The sequence below is a fragment of the Sardina pilchardus genome, chromosome 15 (assembly GCF_963854185.1).
Source record: "Sardina pilchardus chromosome 15, fSarPil1.1, whole genome shotgun sequence".
Classification (NCBI taxonomy): Eukaryota; Metazoa; Chordata; class Actinopteri; order Clupeiformes; family Clupeidae; genus Sardina; species Sardina pilchardus.
Window position 1 is genome coordinate 33,093,822 of NC_085008.1, and position 23,069 is coordinate 33,116,890.

The 23,069-nt window shown below is 41.7% G+C and overlaps 1 protein-coding gene across 1 annotated transcript in view; it reads right to left on the bottom strand.

Moving 5' to 3' along the window:
- Nucleotides 1-256: 256 nt before the first annotated feature.
- Nucleotides 257-23,069, bottom strand: part of ftsj3 (FtsJ RNA 2'-O-methyltransferase 3) — a 39,267-nt gene continuing 16,454 nt past the window's right edge. The window contains exons 14-21 of the mRNA XM_062555869.1: nucleotides 17,746-17,860; nucleotides 17,272-17,365; nucleotides 16,878-17,019; nucleotides 15,439-15,539; nucleotides 15,151-15,253; nucleotides 14,107-14,290; nucleotides 3,113-3,207; nucleotides 257-597 (exon numbers count right to left, since the gene is read on the bottom strand). Of these exons, the coding sequence (XP_062411853.1) occupies nucleotides 267-597; nucleotides 3,113-3,207; nucleotides 14,107-14,290; nucleotides 15,151-15,253; nucleotides 15,439-15,539; nucleotides 16,878-17,019; nucleotides 17,272-17,365; nucleotides 17,746-17,860 (1,165 nt within the window). The 3' untranslated portion in view covers nucleotides 257-266. The remainder of the gene's footprint in view (nucleotides 598-3,112; nucleotides 3,208-14,106; nucleotides 14,291-15,150; nucleotides 15,254-15,438; nucleotides 15,540-16,877; nucleotides 17,020-17,271; nucleotides 17,366-17,745; nucleotides 17,861-23,069) is intronic.

The following is a 23,069-nucleotide window of genomic DNA, read 5'->3' on the forward strand; positions in this document are numbered from 1 at the left end:
CACACACACACACAATCACTGAAAAAGCTTCTGCCTGTTAGGTTAGGCAAGATTCCACCACATCCTCCAACAGGTAGCCATAGCGACACCATCCTGAGCCCACTGTCAATTAAAAAAAAAATATATATATCATCTTGCATTTTTACCCACAATGCACCATGGGTATGCAAGACAGGAGAAGATTTCCCTGGGCTCCCAGGCTTCTGTGTCTCTGAGGGTGGGGGGTAGGGTGGGTGGGTGGGGGCTCGGAGGGGGGGACTTCCTGTTTACTTGCGTCCTCTTCCTCCCCTTCCCCCCCTGCCTCTCCCTGGTGGGCCTCCCCTGCCTCTTCCGGCTGGTGCCCCCATCTTGCCCCTGCCCCCACCGCCGCCCCTGCCCCCACCGCCGCCTCGGCCCTTGCCCCCGCGGCCCTTGCCCCCGCGGTCCCTCTGCTCCTTGCGCTGCTGGCCCCTCATGTCCTTCTTCATGCGTGAGTCCACCACGCGGAACACGCCCTTCACGCCGGACGGCCGCGGCACCTTGCGGCCCGCCCCCTTCTTGGCCACCACGTACGTCACCTCCCGCTTCTCCTTCCCCACGCCCGCCTTCTTGTAGATGCTGCAGAGGATAGAGACACATTCAGTTAGTGTGTGTGCGCGGGTGTGTGTGTGTGCGCTTCTCCTTCCCCACGCCCGCCTTCTTGTAGAGGCTGCAGAGGATAGAGACACATTCAGTTAGTGTGTGTGCGCGGGTGTGTGTGCGTGGGCGTGTGTGCACGGGTGTGCGTGGGCGTGTGTGCACGGGTGTGTGTGCGCTTCTCCTTCCCCACGCCCGCCTTCTTGTAGAGGCTGCAGAGGATAGGGACTCTTAATTTTGTGTGTGTGTGTGTATGTGATGGGAAAGTGGGAGAGTGTGTGGTATGTATGTGCGTGCGTGTCATGGGAATGTGGAAGAGTGAGTGAGTGAGTGAGTGAGTTTAGGTACACTAGGGTAAGAGGATGTTTACGGCCTCAAGAGAAAATAAGAGTCTCATCTGTTCACCTCCGTCCTGTACTAGAGAGCAATCATCATACACACACACACACACACACACACACACTCGTCTGTCCACATCACACACACACACACACACACACATCTGACCACCTCCGCATCATACACACACACACACACACACACACATCTGTCCACCTCCGTGCTGTACTAGAGAGCACTCATCATACACACACACCCCACAACCACTTTCCAGGGTTCTAGATACCATCACTGGCCCAGACTGACCCCAAGATAACAATTTGTGTGTGTGTGTGTGTGTGTCCTAAATATAACACTTTGTGCTAGTTTCAAAGCATCTGACTGGTTGAATCCCAAAGTGAGCCCTGAGGACTAAAGACTCACAGACTTAATACGCTCTGTGCACGCACCATATTTGGGGTCAAGATATTATGGCATTTCTGGTTGATATGAGAGCCGGTGTTATGGCTGAGTGTTTGAAGTTAACAAGATGCCTTTTGGAGTTACCGAAGTGTACGGTCAATGATGTGCGTCGTATCGTCAGAGCAACAACTACAACGTCACAGAGTAAACTTGAAAAAGGTTTCAAATTCTATGCGTCTTCCTACCTCTGCGACTTTGAAGGTTAGTCACTGAGGCATCCTAGCTTACCTTGAGATAGCAGTGTAACGTTAGTGATGTTACTTCTGTTTATGTTTGCCACGAACCAAACCGTCCTGGCTCAGTTCAACCATGTAACTAAAATGGCTATCTGTTAACGTGTTTGTATTTCTGGTGGAAGTATCAGGCAAAAATTGGGCTGGCGAGATAACAGTGAGGGCCCGCTGCTACAGATCTATGAAGAAATCAAAAACGCCACACCAGCTGACAGTAGGACTAGTTAAAAAGACCAGTCAAAGTTCGGTTGAACATGTTCAAAAGTTAGTTCAACCAGTCACGTTCTGCCCAATTTTTTTTTGCTCTTGCTTTTCACTCTTGCTAAGTAAAAACAATACAACAAAATATGTATTTCGATTAACTTTTATTTTGTATGTAAACGGACATGAGGTGAGTAGAATGAGAAAATAAGTAGGAGAAGTGAATAAATAACTTAATAGATCCCAGAACCTGTGAGGTGACTCCTGGCACTCACTGTTTCAGCGGCGCCCGGATGTATACAAATATCGTGACCTTTTAGCGGAAATGACATTACGCTCTGGCGTGCACAGAGGCAATTGATCTCAGGCCGCTGAGTGAGTGTGTGAGGCCACATGAGCTCAGATAGGCATAAATGGGATTGCTGATCACGAGATCACATGTACCTTGGCGATGTTTAATAACAAAGATGTTGCTGACACTTGCACCGTGTGTCGTGTTGTATATCAAGATAAATAAACTAGTTGGTATTGTTTTCAGGACAAAGACACTTACCTACTGTAGTGCTTTTTTAAAAAAATAATTTGACTTAATTTAAGAAAAGTTTGTCTTATTTTAAGTCAATTCTTCCTGAAAAATTATCTGTCCATGCAGTAAGTCAATTTGTCTTGATAAGGCTCCTTAAAATAAGTCAAAGTCTTCTTAAATTAAGTGAAATTATCTTTTGAGAGAGCGCTAGGTAAGTATTTTCATACTTTAAACAATACCAAATAGATTTTTGATCTTAATATAAGATAATTACACTTGGTTAGAGTTTTTGCAGTGTGAAGATGCAGACTCACAGAAAGGGCTTGGTAAGTGTTTACTCAAACCTTCACGCCCTTTGAAATTCGACATTGGGACAGCCCTAAACCCTTACGAATTTCGCGAGAGCGCGCACCAAAGTCTGTGAGTCTGTGAGTCTGGACATTGGGATTGGGCCACTGACTCTCTTAGCTAGATTTAAATATGTGAATGAGTGTTTTTGTGGATATGTTTGTGCGCACGAGTGTGTGTGTGTGTGTGTCTTAAATGATATTGTGAAGACCTGGTGCATGCTACTGGTCCATGAGTTTGCATATTGTATTGTATAGCACCCTTAATATCTATGTCCCTGCACCATGTTCTTCATGTGGACATAAATCAACGGTTAACATGCCCTTCTGAGCTGTGCCAATAAATATGTGAATGAGAGTGCGTGTGCCTGCGTGCGAGCCAAACTGACCTTCTGAGCTGTGCCATTTTCTCTCTTTCAGAGATGTCCACAGTGTTTACCACAGCCTCTGCCTTCTTCTTGGCTGTCTCCATCTTTTTCAGCATCTACACACACACACACACACACACACACACACACAGAAAGATTAAACTCAAACCACACAGGAAGAGCAAATTCTCAGCGGATTTGGCACTAAAAATGCCAAAATTGCCCGGGTTATATACAGTGCCCTCCAAAAGTCTTAGAGCACATGCTTAAAGTTAAATATAAAATCATCTTTTGGAAATTTGTTGGCTAATTAGCTGGTTTGAATTGCATTGAGCTCAATGAGAATGAAACCAGCTAATTAGCTAACAGCTAATAACTGACATAAAGCATGCTTTACTCTTAGTATGTTAAGGGTATAGTGTTGACATGGGGTTATTTGAATTCCAAAGGCCAAGGGGACTTTATCAGGGTGCATAGTGTCCTGGATCCATGAAATAACTGGCCTTTAAAAATAAAAATAAAAATACCCTATGGGAATTTAACATGGGCGTTCCAATACTTATGACCCCCTGTATTTTAAGGAAAACATTTATTTATTTACAATACATTATTCATTCACAAAGAAAATGAATGTCCTTAAAGGTTGAATAGTTACTCACTGTTTCATTTAAGACATTAAGATACATTTCCAAAAGATGATTTTATATTTAACTTTAAGCATGTGTTCTAATACTTTTGGAGGGCACTGTAGCTGTGTGTGTGTGTGTGTGTGTGTGTGTGTGTGTGTGTGTACCTAGGATCCAAAAGCCAGCTCATTGTGTTAGTGTTTGGTAGCCTAGGTCATGTACATAGGTTGGCGGTCCGTGGACTTTGCATAGGGGGACTATACTGTATAAGACTAAAGGCCCGTACACACAGAGTCCGATTTTTCGGACGAAATATTCGCACGAAATTACGCAAGCTATTAAACACTTGCATCCTAATTAGAATGTACACACCGAGGACGAAGTTCGTTGCGATGAAAAAAACTTTCGGAACGGTTTTGAAATTTCGCATGCGAAAAAGAGCTCCTGACCAATCAAATAATGATTTCGCAGGGTTCCATCAAAGACGTCGAGCAGAAAAGGTTGACAGAATGGGTGATCTTGCTGCCCGCGATGACTAGGCCATAGGCTATATTAGGCCTACATTACAGCAAACTCTAAAGGTGCAGACGAACTCCTCACAGGCAGCTTTCCCCACTTCCCACCGCCGTCCCATAATTTCACACAACCAAAAATAATAAATAAATCCAACTACAGTGCTCAGTGAACAGAGAGCTTCTCTCTGCACAGACTTGCATGAAGAAAATATGACATCAATTCACAGAAATGTAAGTTTTTGGAATAAGCCATTGAATGGGCATCTAAACCCATAGTTGAATGCTGTTGTTCATCAATATTAAACTTTAACATAGGCTATGTATGCTACTGACAAAAGCATTATGTCCAGGGTCGCAATTTTGCCTCACGTTGCCTGGTGCGTTAACTGAAGAAGCCCAATGTGGAACTTAGTGAAACATTTTCTGTGACCTTAAATAACTGGTAGGCTATTACTAGTGTTTTCTGTTGATAATCGCCACGCTGCTTGTAGCAGCAGTGCGATTGTATTCCATGCTCTACAGACTGTAAGATGTTCCCTCCGCTTCATAACAGATAACTTTAGACGTATAACTCTTTGCTGCCTCCATTCTTTCTGTTTTCGTTGTTTAAAAGAACTTCCGATATCGATGAGGAGTATTGAGTTAGTGTTAGCTTCACATTGTGTGCTGATAACGATAGCCGAGTAAAATAAAACAATATCAGTTGCGCGCCTGCGTGCGTAATCTCCTGCTCAAACAAAATCTGTGCGTTTTGATAAAGTGTTGACTAATTTTACTTAATATAGAAAATTGTAAATAGCTTGATGGCATGCAGCTAGATACTGAATACACACACATAAGGACACTTTTCTCTCGTTGATGAGTAGTCTCATGGTACTCACAGTGCATACAGATGTAGGCTACACCTGCAAACGCGGTCAATAGGCCAGTCAATCTAGCGTTTGACCCATAACTAATTGCAATAGTAATCATTCCAAGTTTTTTGTGATCCCTAGGTATATCTAATTAACATATACAAAATCTACCCATTTATATTTAGTGGAACATACTTTTTTTCCAAGGTCAAAGGTAGCAATTTCCAATGCATTTTGCCATTGGGATTTACTACTGGTGAAATGGGTAAAATTTTAAACTATAGATATCAAATTGAAACTTTCACAGTTGTTTACTCACATTAAGGCAAAGATTTTTTGTATTGCAAGTTTTCCGAAATGTGATGTTTAGATATGCAAATGAGACCAGTTTTACTTAAATATGCAATAATTTGCATATATTTCCAGATAAACTAAATCTGGACAATAGGTACAGTCAGCTTCAAAATAATTGCTGCATTTGGCTTCTATATTGGATACCAAAAGCCCATGCAAAGGGAATATTAGATATAACGTCATATCACCTCAGAAATGCGGAAATCAAGTCAAGTCAAAATCAAAATGCGTTTCAATGGAAGTACATTATAGAACAAATGATTGTCAATGATATGGTATGATGGAAGTATTTCAGTGCATGCCAACTCACTTGATATGTTGTCTAAAGGTCAATATCTTCCTTATGTGACTTGACATGCATTGAGATACTTCCATCGTACCATATCATTGACAATCATTGCGCTTGTGGTTCAGCTGTGGGCACGCAATTAGCGGCAGGGACGGGCAGTGAGCGCTGTTTACGTAGCCTAGTGAAGTGACCGCTCAGTAAATTCCACGCAATTCTACATGCGAGTGCATTTGACCGGCATAAAATCGGCAGGTGTCGGACTGACCGGCTGGTCGCCGGTCATGGCCGATCACGTGAAAATCGTCCGATTCCGGTCACCAGCCAATCTATCGGTGCATCTCTAGTTTCATTCAAAACTAGACTGTTTTAAGTCATTGTATAGTTTTTCTTTTTACAGTACACACACACACACACACACAAATCACTGCAAGTGCAAGGTAAACACTCACATTTCCCCATTAAATCTCGGGATATAACCGGGAGAGAGACGGCTCAATTAGGTGCTCATGCAAGCATGAACCCTATACATTTGTTATAACACAACAGAGAGATATGTTTTAATACACACAACATCTAATGAGAGCAACACTTGACAATGAAGTTGAATTCTCATACATGTTGCAAAAACAGCAAAATGACTAACAGCACAACAGTAACTATGCATGTAGATCACACACACACACACACACACACACACACACACACACACACACACACACACACACCTAACTCATCTACCACTTCTGCAATTTTGTTATTGATCTTATTGTTATTTATTCATGGTGCTAATGAGTGGATGAATGTTGAGTGAGTGATCCGATTCCGCACTATACTTGAGCAAATGGCAAATAAATACTTGAACTTGAAATGTCAAATGAAACCGGGCCTATAGCCCAATAATTGAACACATCCCAAACAAGATTGTTGTGTCTGCCTGAAACTCAATCTCAACAACAGGGAAATGAAACTGCTCCAACTGATCAAACCAGTCAAATGCTGCGGTTTTAAAGTATTTCAGTGATGGGCAAGTTTGCCTGTGCAAGTTCACAGAACAAAAGGCTCCGACCACAGAAACCAGTCCTATTCACCAGAAACATAATTTGCATTTGAAAATATGACCTTGCCGCAAATATGCGGAATCTGTTTGCCAGCAACTTGAAATTTCTGTAAAGGAATGAAGCACAATGACATCAGCAGATGGTAGGATTTTGAGTGTGTTTAAATTACTCTCCTTGTAGCACCCCTTTCTACATTCCTCTGCCCCTGCAGAAGAAGTTCACCTTGTCTAAATATAATTCTGTTTCCTTATTAGCTGTATAGACAGGGCATAACCCAGAACGATATGTTAAGGTCACTATCAAACTTTTCTCAATTGATTCTATAGTACTTTCTCGTGTAGAATCCATTTCTACGTTAGACATTTTTATGTCACGTATAGTTAATTAGAACATTTTCATATTTAATTTGAAAATGAATACTGTATATTGTGCTTGCTTTGAGTCTGCATTGGCATTTTGTATTATTATTTGTGTAATGTTACTAACATAAACATGACCAGTGTGCTGTACATACAGTACATGTTAGTGGGATGGGTTTTTACAGGATGATGGCAGAATACGGTGCATGAACCACATCCACATCAAGAATTTTCACACTTCCCTTCTCACTTACATAATTGCCCTCATTAATCAGCCGAGCGTAGAAACCAGCGTACATCTGAGCGCAGAAATCATCTTACGACGGGGCTCACGTGTTATTCATCAAACTTTCGTGTCACTCCAATTCCAGCGTAAGAATAAACGTGTGTTGATAAATGTGGCGGCTGGAAATAAGCGTAATTAAATATCACGCTCCTTTTAATGGCCTCGCTCCTAGAATTTACGACATGAAGGTGCATTATACGTCCAAAAAAGATCAATAGTGATCTCGAGCCACAGCTGACGTCCAGCTGAACCTTGTTCATTTTGACAGCTAGAATCAAGGAAGGCGGTAAACTAGAGGGATTTAAGCGCAACAAACTTTATTTCTGCAGAGAGAACGCATCATACTATAAATACATTCATTACAAAACCATACGACACTGCTACGACTATTTAAAATATATAATTCATGAATGTTGCGTTTGCCAAAGAGAAAGTAATCATCTCCTACAGTACATGGCTATCCTAAGCCATCAAATGTGTCAATACAATAGGCTACATTACAGCAAATAGGCTGCACATGTAGGAAAGGTTATGTCCAAGATAGTCCATTCAACTCTTCAACTTTCTAATCCACTACTACACCGCCGATTTACTGCTGCACGGTGCTATGCCGCCTGAAAAACTTGCGTACGTGAGTTCAGACTAGACGTGAGATTTGAGCATATAGCACCAATCACGTTTAAATTTATAAATGCCATGCTTTGCGTGGAAAAAAGCGTACGCCTGTCATACACCTGTTTTTGGTCGTACACACATTTCATAAATGAGGGCCACTGTGATTACTTGTGGTAAGGGCTTCGGACATTTTGATGGCAGGAGTGTGCCAAAGTGCTCCGTCCATCCATGTTCCATTGACCCTAGTCTTGCTTTTGGGTCCTTGGCTGTTGCAGGCAAGTGGCATTGTAGTTGACCTGGCCCCAGCCCAGACACACACCAAGTACTCTCAGTCAACGCTGCATCTTGCTCTGTCAGGGTGTCTGCTTCTCCAAAGTTAAGTATTGTAAGTATTAGTAACCTCATCATCAATCACAACAGAGTTGACAATGACAGTAGCATTGCCACCGGCTCGATTGCACACCATATCCCGAGCTGACCGCTGGAGATTCCGCTTGTTCTCCCAAGACACCCAGAACTTGTCAAGTGGCTGAGGGATGGGTGTGGTCAACAGCCTGCTTGGTGAGCAGATTGTGCAGTAGAACATGCACATTGACTATTTCTATGAACTCTGTCTAGTGCACAGTATAAGGGCAAATTGTACATTTGAGTTACTTTCCATGTCTTTTTGAGATAGGAAAATGACCTTAACCATGACCTTTCAAGGTCAAAATCACCCAATATGTTCATAACAATATCAGAAATGAATTCCACGGCCCCAGCTGTGGCGCGACTGGCTGGGGCACCTGCACCGCACGCCGGCGACCCGGGTTCGATTCCCGCCCCGTGGTCCTTTCCGGATCCCACCCCTACTCTCTCTCCCGCTCGTTTCCCGTCATCTCTACTGTCCTGTCACATTAAAGGCATAAAAAGCCCAAAAAAATAATCTTTAAAAAAAGAAATGAATTCCACATACCATAATAAGTCTAAATTGATGTATAACATGTGTATATACATTCAGAAACAAAAAAGTTGGATTTTCATCATGGCCGATAATGGCCATGTTTGATTTGACCATTACGTAATTCGTGGCGCTATGGCGGACGAGCACCTCTGTGATTTTTCATGTCTAGGGACCCACTAACTCAGTTCAAATGAGAAATTCCCCCAACACCAAATTGCAAACGGGTCTACAGGCCAGGTCCAGGATTATAAAGAGAAACGGGCAAGACAGTGTTCAGTAGTGGTGGGGAAAAAAATCGATTCTGTTCAGTATCGCAATATTTTGTGCATGCAATTATATCGATACCAGTAGCTCAAGTATCGCAATACATAATTATATAATTTAATTATCTATTTTACTTTTATTTGAGGCGAGTTTACTCAGGGTTTACTCTGATCACATTAAATTTGCTAGATAGATAGATATATAGATACTTTATTGATCCCCAAGGGAGAAATTCAAGATAGTACGCTCACAAGGTGGCGCTTTTTGTGGTGTTTTTATTGTGCATTCAACGGCAATTTCAAATTGAAAGTGTGGGTGTGTTTCGGTTTTCAACAAAAAGCAAATAGTGAGGACCTTGATATGCACCATGCCATGACAAAGTGAGTTGAACAGTGTTATTTTCCTTATTTTTTGTAATGCCTTCGAACAATATGAGAGACATGAATAGCAATATATCGCAGAATCGAATCGCAATACTTGTTGTATCGCAATATGTTTAGAATCGCAATAATATCGAATTGTGGCCCAAATATCGCAATAGTATCGAATTGTCATTCTTTTGCCAATTCCCACCCCTAGTGTTCAGCAGTAAAAAGTGCAGATTATAGATAAGATAAATACATAGATATATATATAGATATCATAGATAGATATATAGACATAGATAAATCACGTCACATTTGCTGGTCCGGGGTGGCATGACCAGGGATCAAAACGCAGTCCACCACCGCAGTTTACATGGAACAGCACTGCCTAGTCAACAGCTTGCAACAGGGGGATTCACACTTCACAGGTGGCAAGTAGACCAAAGCTAGCATGATGCTTTATATTTTTAGATCTTCTGACTAAGTTTACTGTAGGCCTACTTATTCAAATTAACGACATCACCACTGTCACTAGATATAAACCCAACGTTGACTTTCACTCGGTGCTATTCCTTGACTGTGATAAAGTGTCGTGAATCGTGATTATCTATAACCTGACTTTCGCCAGATCCTGTTGTTCGCTGTCTGCTTCACACAAGGATCTGGGACTTCTCGATAGGAGATGTATTTATGAAGGCGGGTCCTTGTAAAACATCCTCGCATGTGATTTGATAAACCACTTGCCTGTTATCTTGAATGACGTGCTAGGCTTCTTAAAGCTCTTGCCAAACCCGGTCGGAAGAAGAGTAAAAACATCCTTGCCACCAATAAATGTCTTCAAAACTATTCTCTGTTAATCTTTTAAAGAATGAATACTCTATAGATTCGACAAAACGGTTGAAATAGCAGAATCAAAGTCAGCACAAGACTCCTCGCTGCGTGCCGCCATTGTTATTTGAATCAAACACTCACTTCGGCGCTCCTGATTGGTTGATCATTTTTTGATCACTGGAACGAGTTTGGATTAACCTCGCGTCCAGACCCTTGTGTGGAGCTCAGCGAAACGCCTCTGGTGGAGCATGGCGGAACTACAAGGGTCTGGCGAGAGTCAGGCTAGATTATCTATGCACTGTCTGTAGACTAGCTTGACTTGCACTCCACACTCCACTCGTTCCGCTTGGACCATGCATTTAATTACCTTTCACTGCCTTCACGTCTGCCAGGCTCCAAACTGTATTCATAACAGCAGTTGCAATCAGTATTAAAACCTAAAACAGCCTCGGCAAAGTTAAAACCAACTAGCGAAATGCTAATCGCGATTAACATGCAATTTTAACTGCAGTTAGTTAGACTACCCTCATAACGGGACCTCTCAAATTCCGAAAAATGCATTAAAATAAAATTGGACAACTTTTTTATTTTTGTATAAGTGGCTATGATATAAATGGTGTAACAGAATTTGAAGTGTAAATATACAAACTTTATGAAAGTGTAAGCCACAACCTTTTCCTGTGGGAATAAATGGAAAACATAGCCTCCATAACAAGACCTCTCCAAATTCAGAAAAATGTATTAAATTGAAATCGGACAACAATGTTATCTTTGGTAAACTCTTAGGTAGCTGTGATATAAATTATGTGGCAAAATTCGAAGTCTAAATATACAAACTTTATGCTGAAAGTGTAACTGTGATTTCCATAGAATACATTCAAATTAATAAGCGCAGGCTCAACGTGTCCCCAACCTGTCATCATCAACCGAATTACGTTAAAATTCCATCAAATACCAAAAACGACAAAAATTTGGAGATTATTTTTAAAATGGTGTTCATATTTTGAGTGTTTTATGTACCCATTAATCAACAGTTGTTAACATGCTACGGCCTTTATAGGCCAGTCAATCTAGCGTTTGACCCATAACTAATTGCAATAGTAATCATTCGAAGTTTTTTGTGATCCCTAGGTATATCTAATTAACATATAAAAAATCTACCTGTTTATATTTAGTGGAACATACTTTTTTTCAAGGTCAAAGGTAGCAATTTCCAATGCATTTTGCCATTGGGATTTACTACTGGTGAAATGGGTAAAATTTTAAACTATAGATATCAAATTGAAACTTTCACAGTTGCTTACTCACATTAAGGCAAAGATTTTTTGTATTGCAAGTTTTCTGAAATGTGATGTTTAGATATGCAAATGAGACCAGTTTTACCTAAATATGCAATCATTTGCATATATTTCTTTAAATCTGAACAATAGGTACAGTCAGCTTCAAAATAATTGCTGCATTTTGCTTCTATATTGGATACCAAAAGCCTATGCAAAGGGAATATTAGATATTACTTCATATCACCTCAGAAATGAGGAAATCAAGTCAAGTCAAAATCAATGCGTTTCAATGGAAGTACATTATAGAACAAATGATTGTCAATGATATGGTATGATGGAATTATCTCAGTGCATGCCAACTCACTTGATATGTTGTCTAAAGGTCAATATCTTCCTTATGTGACTTGGCATGCATTTAGATACTTCCATCATACCATATCATTGACAGTCATTTGTTCTATAATGTATTTCCATTGAAACGTATTGATGTTGACTTGACTTGATTTCCTCATTTCTGAGGTGATATGAAGTAATATCTAATATTCCCTTTGCATAGGCTTTTGGTATCCAATATAGAAGCAAAATGCAGCAATTATTTTGAAGCTGACTGTACCTATTGTTCAGATTTAGTTTTCTAGAAATATATGCAAATGATTGCATATTTAGGTAAAACTGGTCTCATTTGCATATCTAAACATCACATTTCAGAAAACTTGCAATACAAAAAATATTTGCCTTAATGTGAGTAAGCAACTGTGAAAGTTTCAATTTGATATAAAATTTTACCCATTTCACCAGTAGTAAATCCCAATGGCAAAATGCATTGGAAATTGCTACCTTTGACCTTGAATAAAAGTATGTTCCACTAAATATAAATGGGTAGATTTTTAATATGTGATGCAGGAGGGTTTAAGGATCAATAAAAAGTATGAACCATTACTATTGCAATTAGTTTAAGTTTTGGCCCTTTTTTGAGCTAGATTGACTGGCCTACAAGGTGCGAGTTTATCTGATATTTACAACGGCATCGAACGCAATTCAGCCAATCACAATCAAGGACCGGAACTATCCGTTTTAGAAAAAAATTTCTAGCACTGTTCCATACCAATGCGCTTATGACTGGTATCCATAACAACCATAGTAGCAGTTGAAACTGGAAGGAACTATTTCAGGCTGTTTACTTCCTCCATAACGGTAGCTATAGTGGGTTATTTTCTGCATTTCAAAGAAAGTAGTGAATAAAAAAATGATAACCTAACTAGTCACTGCAGATAAGAGGGATAACGACCTCCGAAGTGACCGGTTCTATGGAAATAACGTCCCGGCGGAGGATCCCGGCGACGTGCGCCTCTACCTCGCCATTATTCCCATCAAATCAGTCACCTCGTCGGTCGTTATCCCTTACATAATGGTATAGTCTATTATTTTGGAACTAATCACCATTGTGTATTTTGGACCATCGTGTTGCATATCATATTGCCTTTGTGAGAATTATGGCCATCCTGTAGCCTACCCTAGCTACTGATTTGTCTTTTACTGCATGACCCCAGGCAGTTGGGTCAGCCCCTTGAATTGTGGAACTGCCCAAGGTTTCTTCCTATCACTAGCCAACTCACTTGCCTCTGGTGCTCTTGGGTGCTCTTTGCTGTAAGGCACCTTGAGACATTGCTGCCATGAAATTATGGATTTTGATTGCAAATGAAAAAAGAATGAAATCGCAAAAGTCGCAAAATTGTGGAGGGTGTATCAGTCATGTTAAGTCTGAGTGCTTGCATCAGTTCTTCATGAGCTACTCTTCAAGACTTTCCAAGACTTTTCTACAAATTTCCAAACTTTTCAAGGTCTGGAAAAAGGCACTTTAAAATTCCATACTTTTTAAGACTTTCAAGACTTGAGCAAGCACCCTGTTATAGCCCAATCTGCTTCAAATCTGGATGGTTTTACGAGTTCTCCCTGCTTACTGAAATTCGCTCCGTGACGTGTGCACGAAATAGAATGCGAAATATTAAAATAATCGCATCGGACTCGGTGTGTACACTTTGCACACATTTTCGCACCGCAAATTTGTGTCGTATCTGGTCTGTACGGGCCTTAAGACTAAGCAGTTAGTGAAATACTGTTCCATATCAGCAGTTATAGGAAGCATTTTTATTTGGAAGAGACAATGTTTCCTATACCCTTGAACCTGAAAACTCATATATTGCTGAACTGCTTTAATCAACTGGATTATTCAGGAGATTAAAGTAAAGTGGAATCAAATAAAGCATATAAAATGTTTGTGTGTCTCACCCGTCTTTTCTTGTGTGACTTGGCCTCGGCTACTTTCTTGATGGGTCGGGCCTTTTGTGTGTGTGTGTGTGTATGTGTGTCTCTCACCCGTCTCTTCTTGCGTGACTTGGCCTCCGCTACTTTCTTGATGGGTCGGGCATCTATCTCCCTCCAGCGCTGCTTGTACTCTTCCACCATCTCCTTGGAGACGGGGACGGGCTTCTTCCTGTGCTTCTTCTCGTCGTCCACAAACCACGCCGGCACCCCCCATGTGGTCTCGGAGCTCGCAAACCTGACACACACACACACACACACACACACACACACACACACACACACACACACACACACACACACACACACACACACACACACACACACACACACACACACACACACACACACACACACACACACACACACACACACACACACACACACACACACACACACACACACACACACGATTTCTCATAGACATTAGCCATAAGCTAACACATTTGTTTCTATTCTGTAACTTGTAATGCTAGCCTACATGATTGCTCATAAACATCTGAGGAAATAACTGAGATGTACTCTGTTGGCCTGCTTAGGTTTACAGTAAAGGTTTGAAAAGAACTTCAGCTTCAGACCCAACTAATGCAGCTGGCTAGAGCATGCTATTACTATAAACGGGCGTTAGCGTTCGTTCTCCATCCCCGCTGGACGTTCACCCTTACTCTGTCTGTCAAGGATGCCTGCAGGACTAAAAGTTACGTTCCTGACACCATCTCTCCCCTGCAGGCGTGCAGGGAGGATAGATAAAAAAGGCCAATGAGAGGGGCCCTATCTCTCCTACACCTCTGCTGGTCCTGACACCATCTCTCCACCGCAGGCCTTTGCGCTCATTCTCTCTCCTATGCAAGAAAATGGGCTATGGGCTACAGTGCGGTGGAATGTCGGGAAGTTACAGTCGGCCAACTTTGTGATTAATACTTTTCAAGTCAATAGGCTACTCTAAAAAGCCAGCTCTCACGGGCTGCATAAGATAACGTTAGGCCCGTGGGTCAGAGTGTGACACGTGTGCACTCTGACAGAGTTAAGACAGGCAATGCACACACACACACACACACACGCGCGCACACACACACGGACACACACACACAGACCTACCTGTGGAAGGAGCCGTCGATCAGGTCTCTGGTTTTCTTCTTGGAGGTGGCAATCTCTGTGCCCAGTGCCAGTCCCTCTGGGGTCAGGACGCGGGCCTTCTTACCTGGGCACAGGTGAGACGGGCACAGTGTTACCGTGGCGCTCAGCGTTACCGTAACAACCACACAACACAGAGAGCAGCAGAGCTCATACTCACTGGTGCGCACACACACACACCAGAGATCATACTCACTGGTGCTCATACTCTGACAGACAGACAGACAGACAGACAGACGAGCTCATACTCACTGGTGCTCTCCACCGGCACCACTTGGAAGTCGTCGTCGTCACCCCCAACGTTGCCGTGGTTACCCCGTGACCCTGCTGACCGCTTCATCTGTGCGATGTCTCTGGAGAGACGGAAAAAGAGGCATTTGACCGACTTGGACTTCCAGAACAGGGCCAGAGGAAGCCATGGTTCACCTAAGAGGCCTTGATACGTTTATCAATTCCCATGGCAAACACCAACTCCAACATCAACTCTACAGAGTGAAAAGGAAAGTAGGCCAGACAGTCCTGAAGCAATTAAACTCCCTGACCTTTAGAGCCATTAAGCCATGACAGGCACATTAAATAGAGACTGTGAGAGGAGAGTGGCCGTAGAAATGACTAAGACACAGACATTAACTCCACAGAGTTGGCTCATCTGCTCTCATACTTGCGAAGGCTAACGCATAAACTTTATATGGAAATTGCCATCTGAACTCATACAGTTAGCTGATCGCGAAGGCCGATTAAATCAGAATCAGCTTTATTGGTCAGGTTTGCGTACACAAACAAGGAATTTGACTCCGGTCCATCTTTGCTCTCAAAGTACAACACTCAAACAAATAAAATGCAAAAGAATAAAATCAAAATGGTAACGCCTTGTCCTAACCGAACGCGATGCGAGCGAACATTAGCGATATAATCCGTTTAATTACATCGTTTTCAATTGGAGTGTCCTGACTGAACGTTTTTGAGAGAACTTTTGTCGGACGCCCTGTTTCTATCCTCTTTTTGTTGCTCGCATTGCTCTGCTATTTGGAATGAGAAATATGGAATCCCGTGACGCAGCACAATGGCATATTTAACGGATTCAGCGTAGACAGACAACATTGCGAGTTGCTTGCTCGGATCCGGTTAGGACACGGTGTAAGAATGCAGAATGAAGGGCAATAGAATATGACTATGTATATGAATAAATACAGCTTGCTATGCAGCTTGCTATGCAGCTTGCAACGCTGTCCCCATGGCTAGTTGCATGTTCCATTTTTATATATGGCACCCTCCTTGACCGATAGTGACCGATAGTGAAGCTCACTAATCAGGAGTGGCCTATCTTCAAGCAAAATGTGGAATACTGAACTGAAGCTCGACTTTCAATAATGATATCACAATTGTAAACATCTGTCAGATATCTCCCACCAAATCAAACACATTTGCGCACACTCCTCGGCTTACTCCTCCACTCCTCGGCTTACTCCTCCACCCCTCCTCTTCCTCCTCCACCCTAACTCTTCATGAACACCTGTCCTCACAACCATCGTACACCTGGATGAATATAGCCTCTGCCCCAAGAGTGCCCGTCTCCATTTCTATTTTCTCCTCTCATCAGTATCCTCTCTCTGTATTACTTCTTTTTTAATGAAAAAAAAAAAAGATCACAAGTAAACAACTGCCCCCCCTTCCTGCTCCTCCTCACTCACATCTCGTCGTCGCTGCTGTCGTCATCAGAGTCGCTCCCGCTCTCCTCGTCCTTTTCCTGCGCCACTGCAGCTACTTCCTGTGAAGGCTCCTCCTCTTCCTTCTCCTGCTCCTCCTGCTCAGCTTTCCTCTTTCTGCCTTTAACTGCAGCAACACCCGGCAGGTTACACACACACACACACACACAAACACACTTATCTCCATTCCTTGTGTGTTGATTCACACACGCAGAAGACTCAACATAAAAACACATGCAAACATACACACGTATGCACGCACACACGCTCATTCAAACAGAGAAATACTCTTTCCTTGTGTCGATTCATACACGCAGAAAGCTCATCGCACAGATTCACGTGCATACACACCAGCAAACACACACACACACACACACACCTGTGCTGGCCGGTTTGCTCTGAAGTATTTGAGTTTGTCTAATCTCCTTCAGTGCGTCAGTCTCCTCATCCAGCTCCAGCTCAGAGAAGATCCCCTTCAAGAGAACACAATGGTCAGCAACACACACACACACACACACTCTGTGTCCTCATCCAACAGCAGCTGCATATGATGAAAAAGACTGAAGATTGCAATGTGTCCTGCTCTTGTCCAATGCTCCTGATATGATGTGTGGGGACCTTTACTCCCACCACATCTCATGTAGAACTCAAACAGAACAGAAAAACATACATACAACTGATGTGCACTCAACAGGGCCCCCTGGTGGCTGGATATGAGAATCTGGCTACACTTTACTGACTTCCAAGTGCCAGAAATTGTTTATATCTAACTATTTCCATTACATACAAGTTTGAGGTCCAATGGTGACTCTGTGTGTGTGTGTGTGTGTGTGTATGTGTGTGTGTGTCCAACCTTGCTAAACCACATGGTGGTTTCGCGTTCTTTCTTCTCGTCTTTGTCCTCCAGGTCGACCAGCAGCTCATTGCCTTCCTCCTCCTCTTCCTCCTCAGGGGCGCTGAAGGTCACCCTACAACCAATCAGCACAGAGGACCAACCATCAATACAGGAGTATTCAGTCAGGAGAGAGAATAAACCATCAATACAGCAGCACAACGCACAGAGGAGACTCTCACTACATGATGGAAATCAGCCCAGAGAAAGTGAACTCAAACAGTCTGAAGATTTACCAGAGATGTTCTAGTTGGGGGAGATAGCAATCTCAGCAGTTTTCTTATTGGCAAAAAAGCAATCGCTAACTATCTGCTTTGTTTGAATGTTATCCTACGGGATCCAACGCTAGTTAGTGTGCTTGCAAAAGCACACTATTGTTATCCGTGCGTTTCATATACTTATTTATCTCAAGTCCAACTTTTGTCTCCCTATCTTGTCCTAGGGATTTAGAGCTAGAGACGCCGTTCCACTTCTCACGCGTGGGTCCTGATGCGAGGATGGTGGCTTGTATACAGCTTTTTGATACGGCATGTCGTTCTCCCGTTATTCCAGTTTTTCCGGTCGATTTTTTCCCATAGGAATGAATGGAAAAGCGATTTTTGAGCGCTGATGCCCACACATTTTTCCACCTGTAGCCCAAACCGTAAGACATAAAATCATGAAATTTGGTATGCTGATAGAGGAGACTACCCTGATTGACACCACCAGGTTTCATGCTCGCCACTCTCACGCTCTAGCGCCACCAACTGGTCAAAGATTGAAAACACGTTCATGCCCGTAACTTTTGATCCGTATGGCCGATTTTTATAAAACTTATACCATTGGAATCCTCTGACTCAGCTGATTCCAACGCACTATGTGACGTCATTTTCCGCCATGATGGATTTTCCACCATTTTGAATTTTGTCCAAAGTCAAAGTAAAGCAACTCTGGCCGCATAGTTCCTCCGATCGTCATGAAACTTGGCACGCATGATCTACAGACCAAGGCGGATCAACCGCCTTGATTTCGCCTTCATACGTCCAAGCGTTCGCCTGTGACAACCAATTAAATTCAGCGAGCGAAGCCGCCAAACAGGAAGTGTGCCTATCTTGGAAATACTGTGACGTATGAAAGCCATATTTGGTGGGATGACTTGAGACCCCATCCAAAGCACCCTCAATAAATTTGGTGTTATTCGGTCTGTCGATGGCTCTATAATTAGCAAAAACGTGTGTGTTGGCGAATGTATACTATTAAGCAGAATAGCTCATCTTAAATTGCTTAGGTCATGCAGAAATGACATTTCAGAGTGATTTAAGATACAATGTTGATATTTTAAAAAAAAAATCAAATCGAGGCCATTCTTGTAAAACATATTGGTGTAATTCTCACAGCACTATGGAGTCATTCCATGTATTTTCATACCTTCATTGTGGAATGATAGTTGACTTCCACTGTTCAATTGGTCATTGGATGACATGGATTGTCCGCAACTGTACAATGTGGGTGTGATTCTAGGAAGGTCCGCATCGGGATGTCTCATCCTGAGACTGGTAGATCTAAGCAATGCCATGGCCCCGAGGGGCAAGTACGGACTTACGCGCTGTTAGACATAACATGTGTTCATTTGGTATATATACTCGACAATCACACGATGTTTCATACTGACGGTGTGTTTTGGATGATTTGTATTGACCTGAGCATTCTGGGTAGACTTCACTCCCAAATTCGGCGACATACCGGAAGTAGAGCGGTCGCCCTGTCTGAGGATTTTAAGTTTCGTTTTCTGTTGTGATGATGAGCAGACGGCTGTGCACAAAAAACATAGATAATTAATATACCCTTAGACAATTCCTGCAGTTATCCTGAGTAATCCAGCCCTTTACATTCAGAGATGCGATCATTGACAAAAAGTAAGTTTGATACATACATCGTTAATTCACACTGGTATGCAAGAGGTTTGCTAATACACTTAAACTTGCTCTTGACATGATTTCCATGAAGTAATATACTGTAAGTGTTCTCTGAAATTATAATACTTCATGTGTTTAGCTTAAGAATCTACTGTTTAGCGTTTCTACTGTACGTAGACTAGTCTTGCATCTCTGTACTCTTCTTCTGTTGAGGTGTTGTTGCCTAGTGACGCCCTCTCGTGCAGCCTCATGCTAGTTCATTAGAGACGTTATCTAGTAGTACACCACAGTGTTGGTGAAGTTCATGACGTTAGTTTTGAGTGAGTTTACTGCCAATTACCTTAAGTTGAAGTTGTGTGCGTGTATGACCACAAAAGTAAGTGACCGTAACCTTCGGTCATGTGTATTGGGAGTGGGATGTATCTTTCACGTTGATATGCAAGGACTTAGCATGCTAAACGGAGCATTAGCATTAAGGGTTTGAAATGAAGGAAGCCTGTGTTACTTGTGTGAGAAGTTGAGCTTATAGAATGAGAGATAGCGATACAGTTTATTTAGTGACCATATTAATGACAGTTTATTTGGTTCTTTACAGACCACTATACATTATAAGTTTATTCATGCTGTTGTATGGTGGAAGAAAACTCAATAAAGAAACTAAGGAGAAACTACTGCTTCACAACCAGTATTCTAACCAAAGATTCTAGCGCTGTATGATCTTTTGGTTCTAACTGACGCCACCCAAGCAACACAATCAATCAATTCATACAGTCCTTTAGCCCCATAGACAGTAAAAGATAGCCCTCATTAACAATCTCCGACTGGAGGAAGTTTGTACGGTCTGTGCTGTGCGAGTTAACGCTATTACACAGTACCGTTTACGCCGCTAGATGGCGTTATTGACCACATAATAACTGTAGTCACGAACAAAAAGGTTTCTTTTCTTTCTTGAAGGGGTTAGCGTTGCCGTTGCTGTTGCTGTATGTGTGTCCTGGCTTACAATTCCGTTTAATTAGCTTAGTATTCAATGCATATCTGTATGCTGCAGATATATTATCTATATAAATAGCCATCTACCTATATTTCTCTGTATGTATGAAATCCTGAATGTCTCTGCTGGAACAATACAAAGTTAAACCCTATCTCTTCTCCGTCCTATATTCTAACCGATATACCATCCAGTATAGTGCCACTACCCTACCTGAATCAGTGCAAACCTATAACCTTCCCAATAATAATAGTAATAATAATTAGGTAAAAATAATAGTTTCTGCTTTAGGGAGAAATCTCAGAATTCCCCTCCAGCTAAGGAAAGTGGGAGCTATGTTTTTAGACTCAGTAGGCAAGCTTATGTGTGGAGACTTAAACTGTGAAGTTTGGCCCACTTATTGTATAGCAGTTAACAATTCTAGGTTCAATGAATTACATCCAACACAAAGTGTTATAGAAAGTATTACTGTGTGTTTCATTTAACTATTGTTCATAGTAAACATTTAATTAATTTAGGCTACGGGTGGTATAGGTGAATTATTACCACACAGTTACTATCTAAAACTACGTAATCCTTAATTGAGATTTCATTGAAAGTCAAGTCAAGTCAAGTCACATTTATTTATAAAGCGCATTTTTGTATACACAAAGTGCACACCCAAAGCGCTGGATAAAGTGATAGGTTGAACTTTTAAAAAGGGGTTTTAAAAACTGTTTTTGTACTTTCATTTTATTATGTCATAGCCTACTGAACTGAATTCTAAGAGTTAAAAACAAAGGATAAAATAAATGTTTTGTGATGCTTGCATTGCATAGTATTTCATTTAGGATAAGCTATATCAAAGCAGTTAGAAGTAACAGTAGTCACTTGACATTTCTGAGGATTTGCATATTTCCACCAGGGCAGTGGTAAAGACATTCTTCAGTGGAGGCACCACACAGTTAATCACGCTATCAACATCTTCTTACCTTTTCTTCTGTTATTACTATTCTTTAACTTTATGGTAGACAGTGAGTCCAGCAAATTGAGAACCTAGGATCCTGTTTATGTTTATGAATGTGACTATGTGTATAGTAGCCTATATGTTGAGACATAAGGGTGGAAAAATAGGTTACATTTATATAATGCAAATGATTAAGTTAACAATGTCATTGAATATGTTGTACAAACAAGAAGAGCGAAATGGTAAACTTTTAAGAAATCATCATCCACATCATAGTTTGACGCTGTGTGGGGTTATGGACTTGACAGTTTTGCATGGAATTGCTCATACACAGTGTTGCCACAGTTACTTTGAAAAAGTAATCCGATTACTGATTACTGACTACTCCTTTAAAAAGTAACTTAGTTACTTTACTGACTACTTGATTTTAAAAGTAACTAAGTTAGATTACTTCGTTATTTTTTGAACGAAGCCCCCTGCCGCCTCAACATAAAAATGGCAACCGGTTTTGCCAATAGGCCTACTCACTTTATTGCAGTAACGTTTACAATATAGGCTAGAAGACATCACAACCTGCAAAAAGTAATTTCAGGGAGGTATCTAAAACATACTTTAACCTATGAGATAGCCAAATAGCCTACAGATGAGTATGTTTGTTCAATAATGTCTAGTCAGTATATAGCCTACCAAATAAGGAAGGCCTATAGATATAATAGGAACTGGTAATAAAATATGAAGATTTTGGTAGTTTAGGTTCTGTGTATCCTTCTACAGCCATTTAGAATATGCCAATGAAATTAGGCTACACTTGTTAAACTCACATCGACAATTCTTTTGCAATAATTTAATCCACCATGGGCGATGCTAAAGTCACTGTTTGTTACAAACAGTGCAGTGTGCAAGACTCTGCCATGACGCTACTGTACCATAAACATTGAACTAATTAATTTAGTTCGGGAGAAAAGAGATAAAAGCCCGCCTGCACTGACAACGTATCGGTTGATATAGCGAAACAGCCCAGTCAGGGTGCACTCTGTTTTGGAGGCGTCTCGGGCACACACACGCACCCCTCTCTCTCCCTCTCCGTTGCGGCCGTCGGGGAGCCGCTATACAGTATGCAAACTCGGGATGTCTTGCTAGACAGCACTTTGTCGCCAACACATAGTGTACAATGTACCTTAATGTTGTCATGTGTAGATGACACAAACTCAAAATATGTCTACTGACTGTATTTTCATCTAGAAAAAGCGCATCTCTCTTCTCCCTGCATTGTTGTTTACGTTTGTGTCGCTGCATGGAGCCTACACATGAGTTGTCCTCGTGCTGAAAACGTGAGCATACACGACAAGAAGAAAGCTAAATGAAAATGACAAAAATAGTAACGCACGTTGACTTGGATAAGTAACTTTAATCCGATTACTGGTTTGGAAATAGTAGCGCGTTAGATTACTCGTTA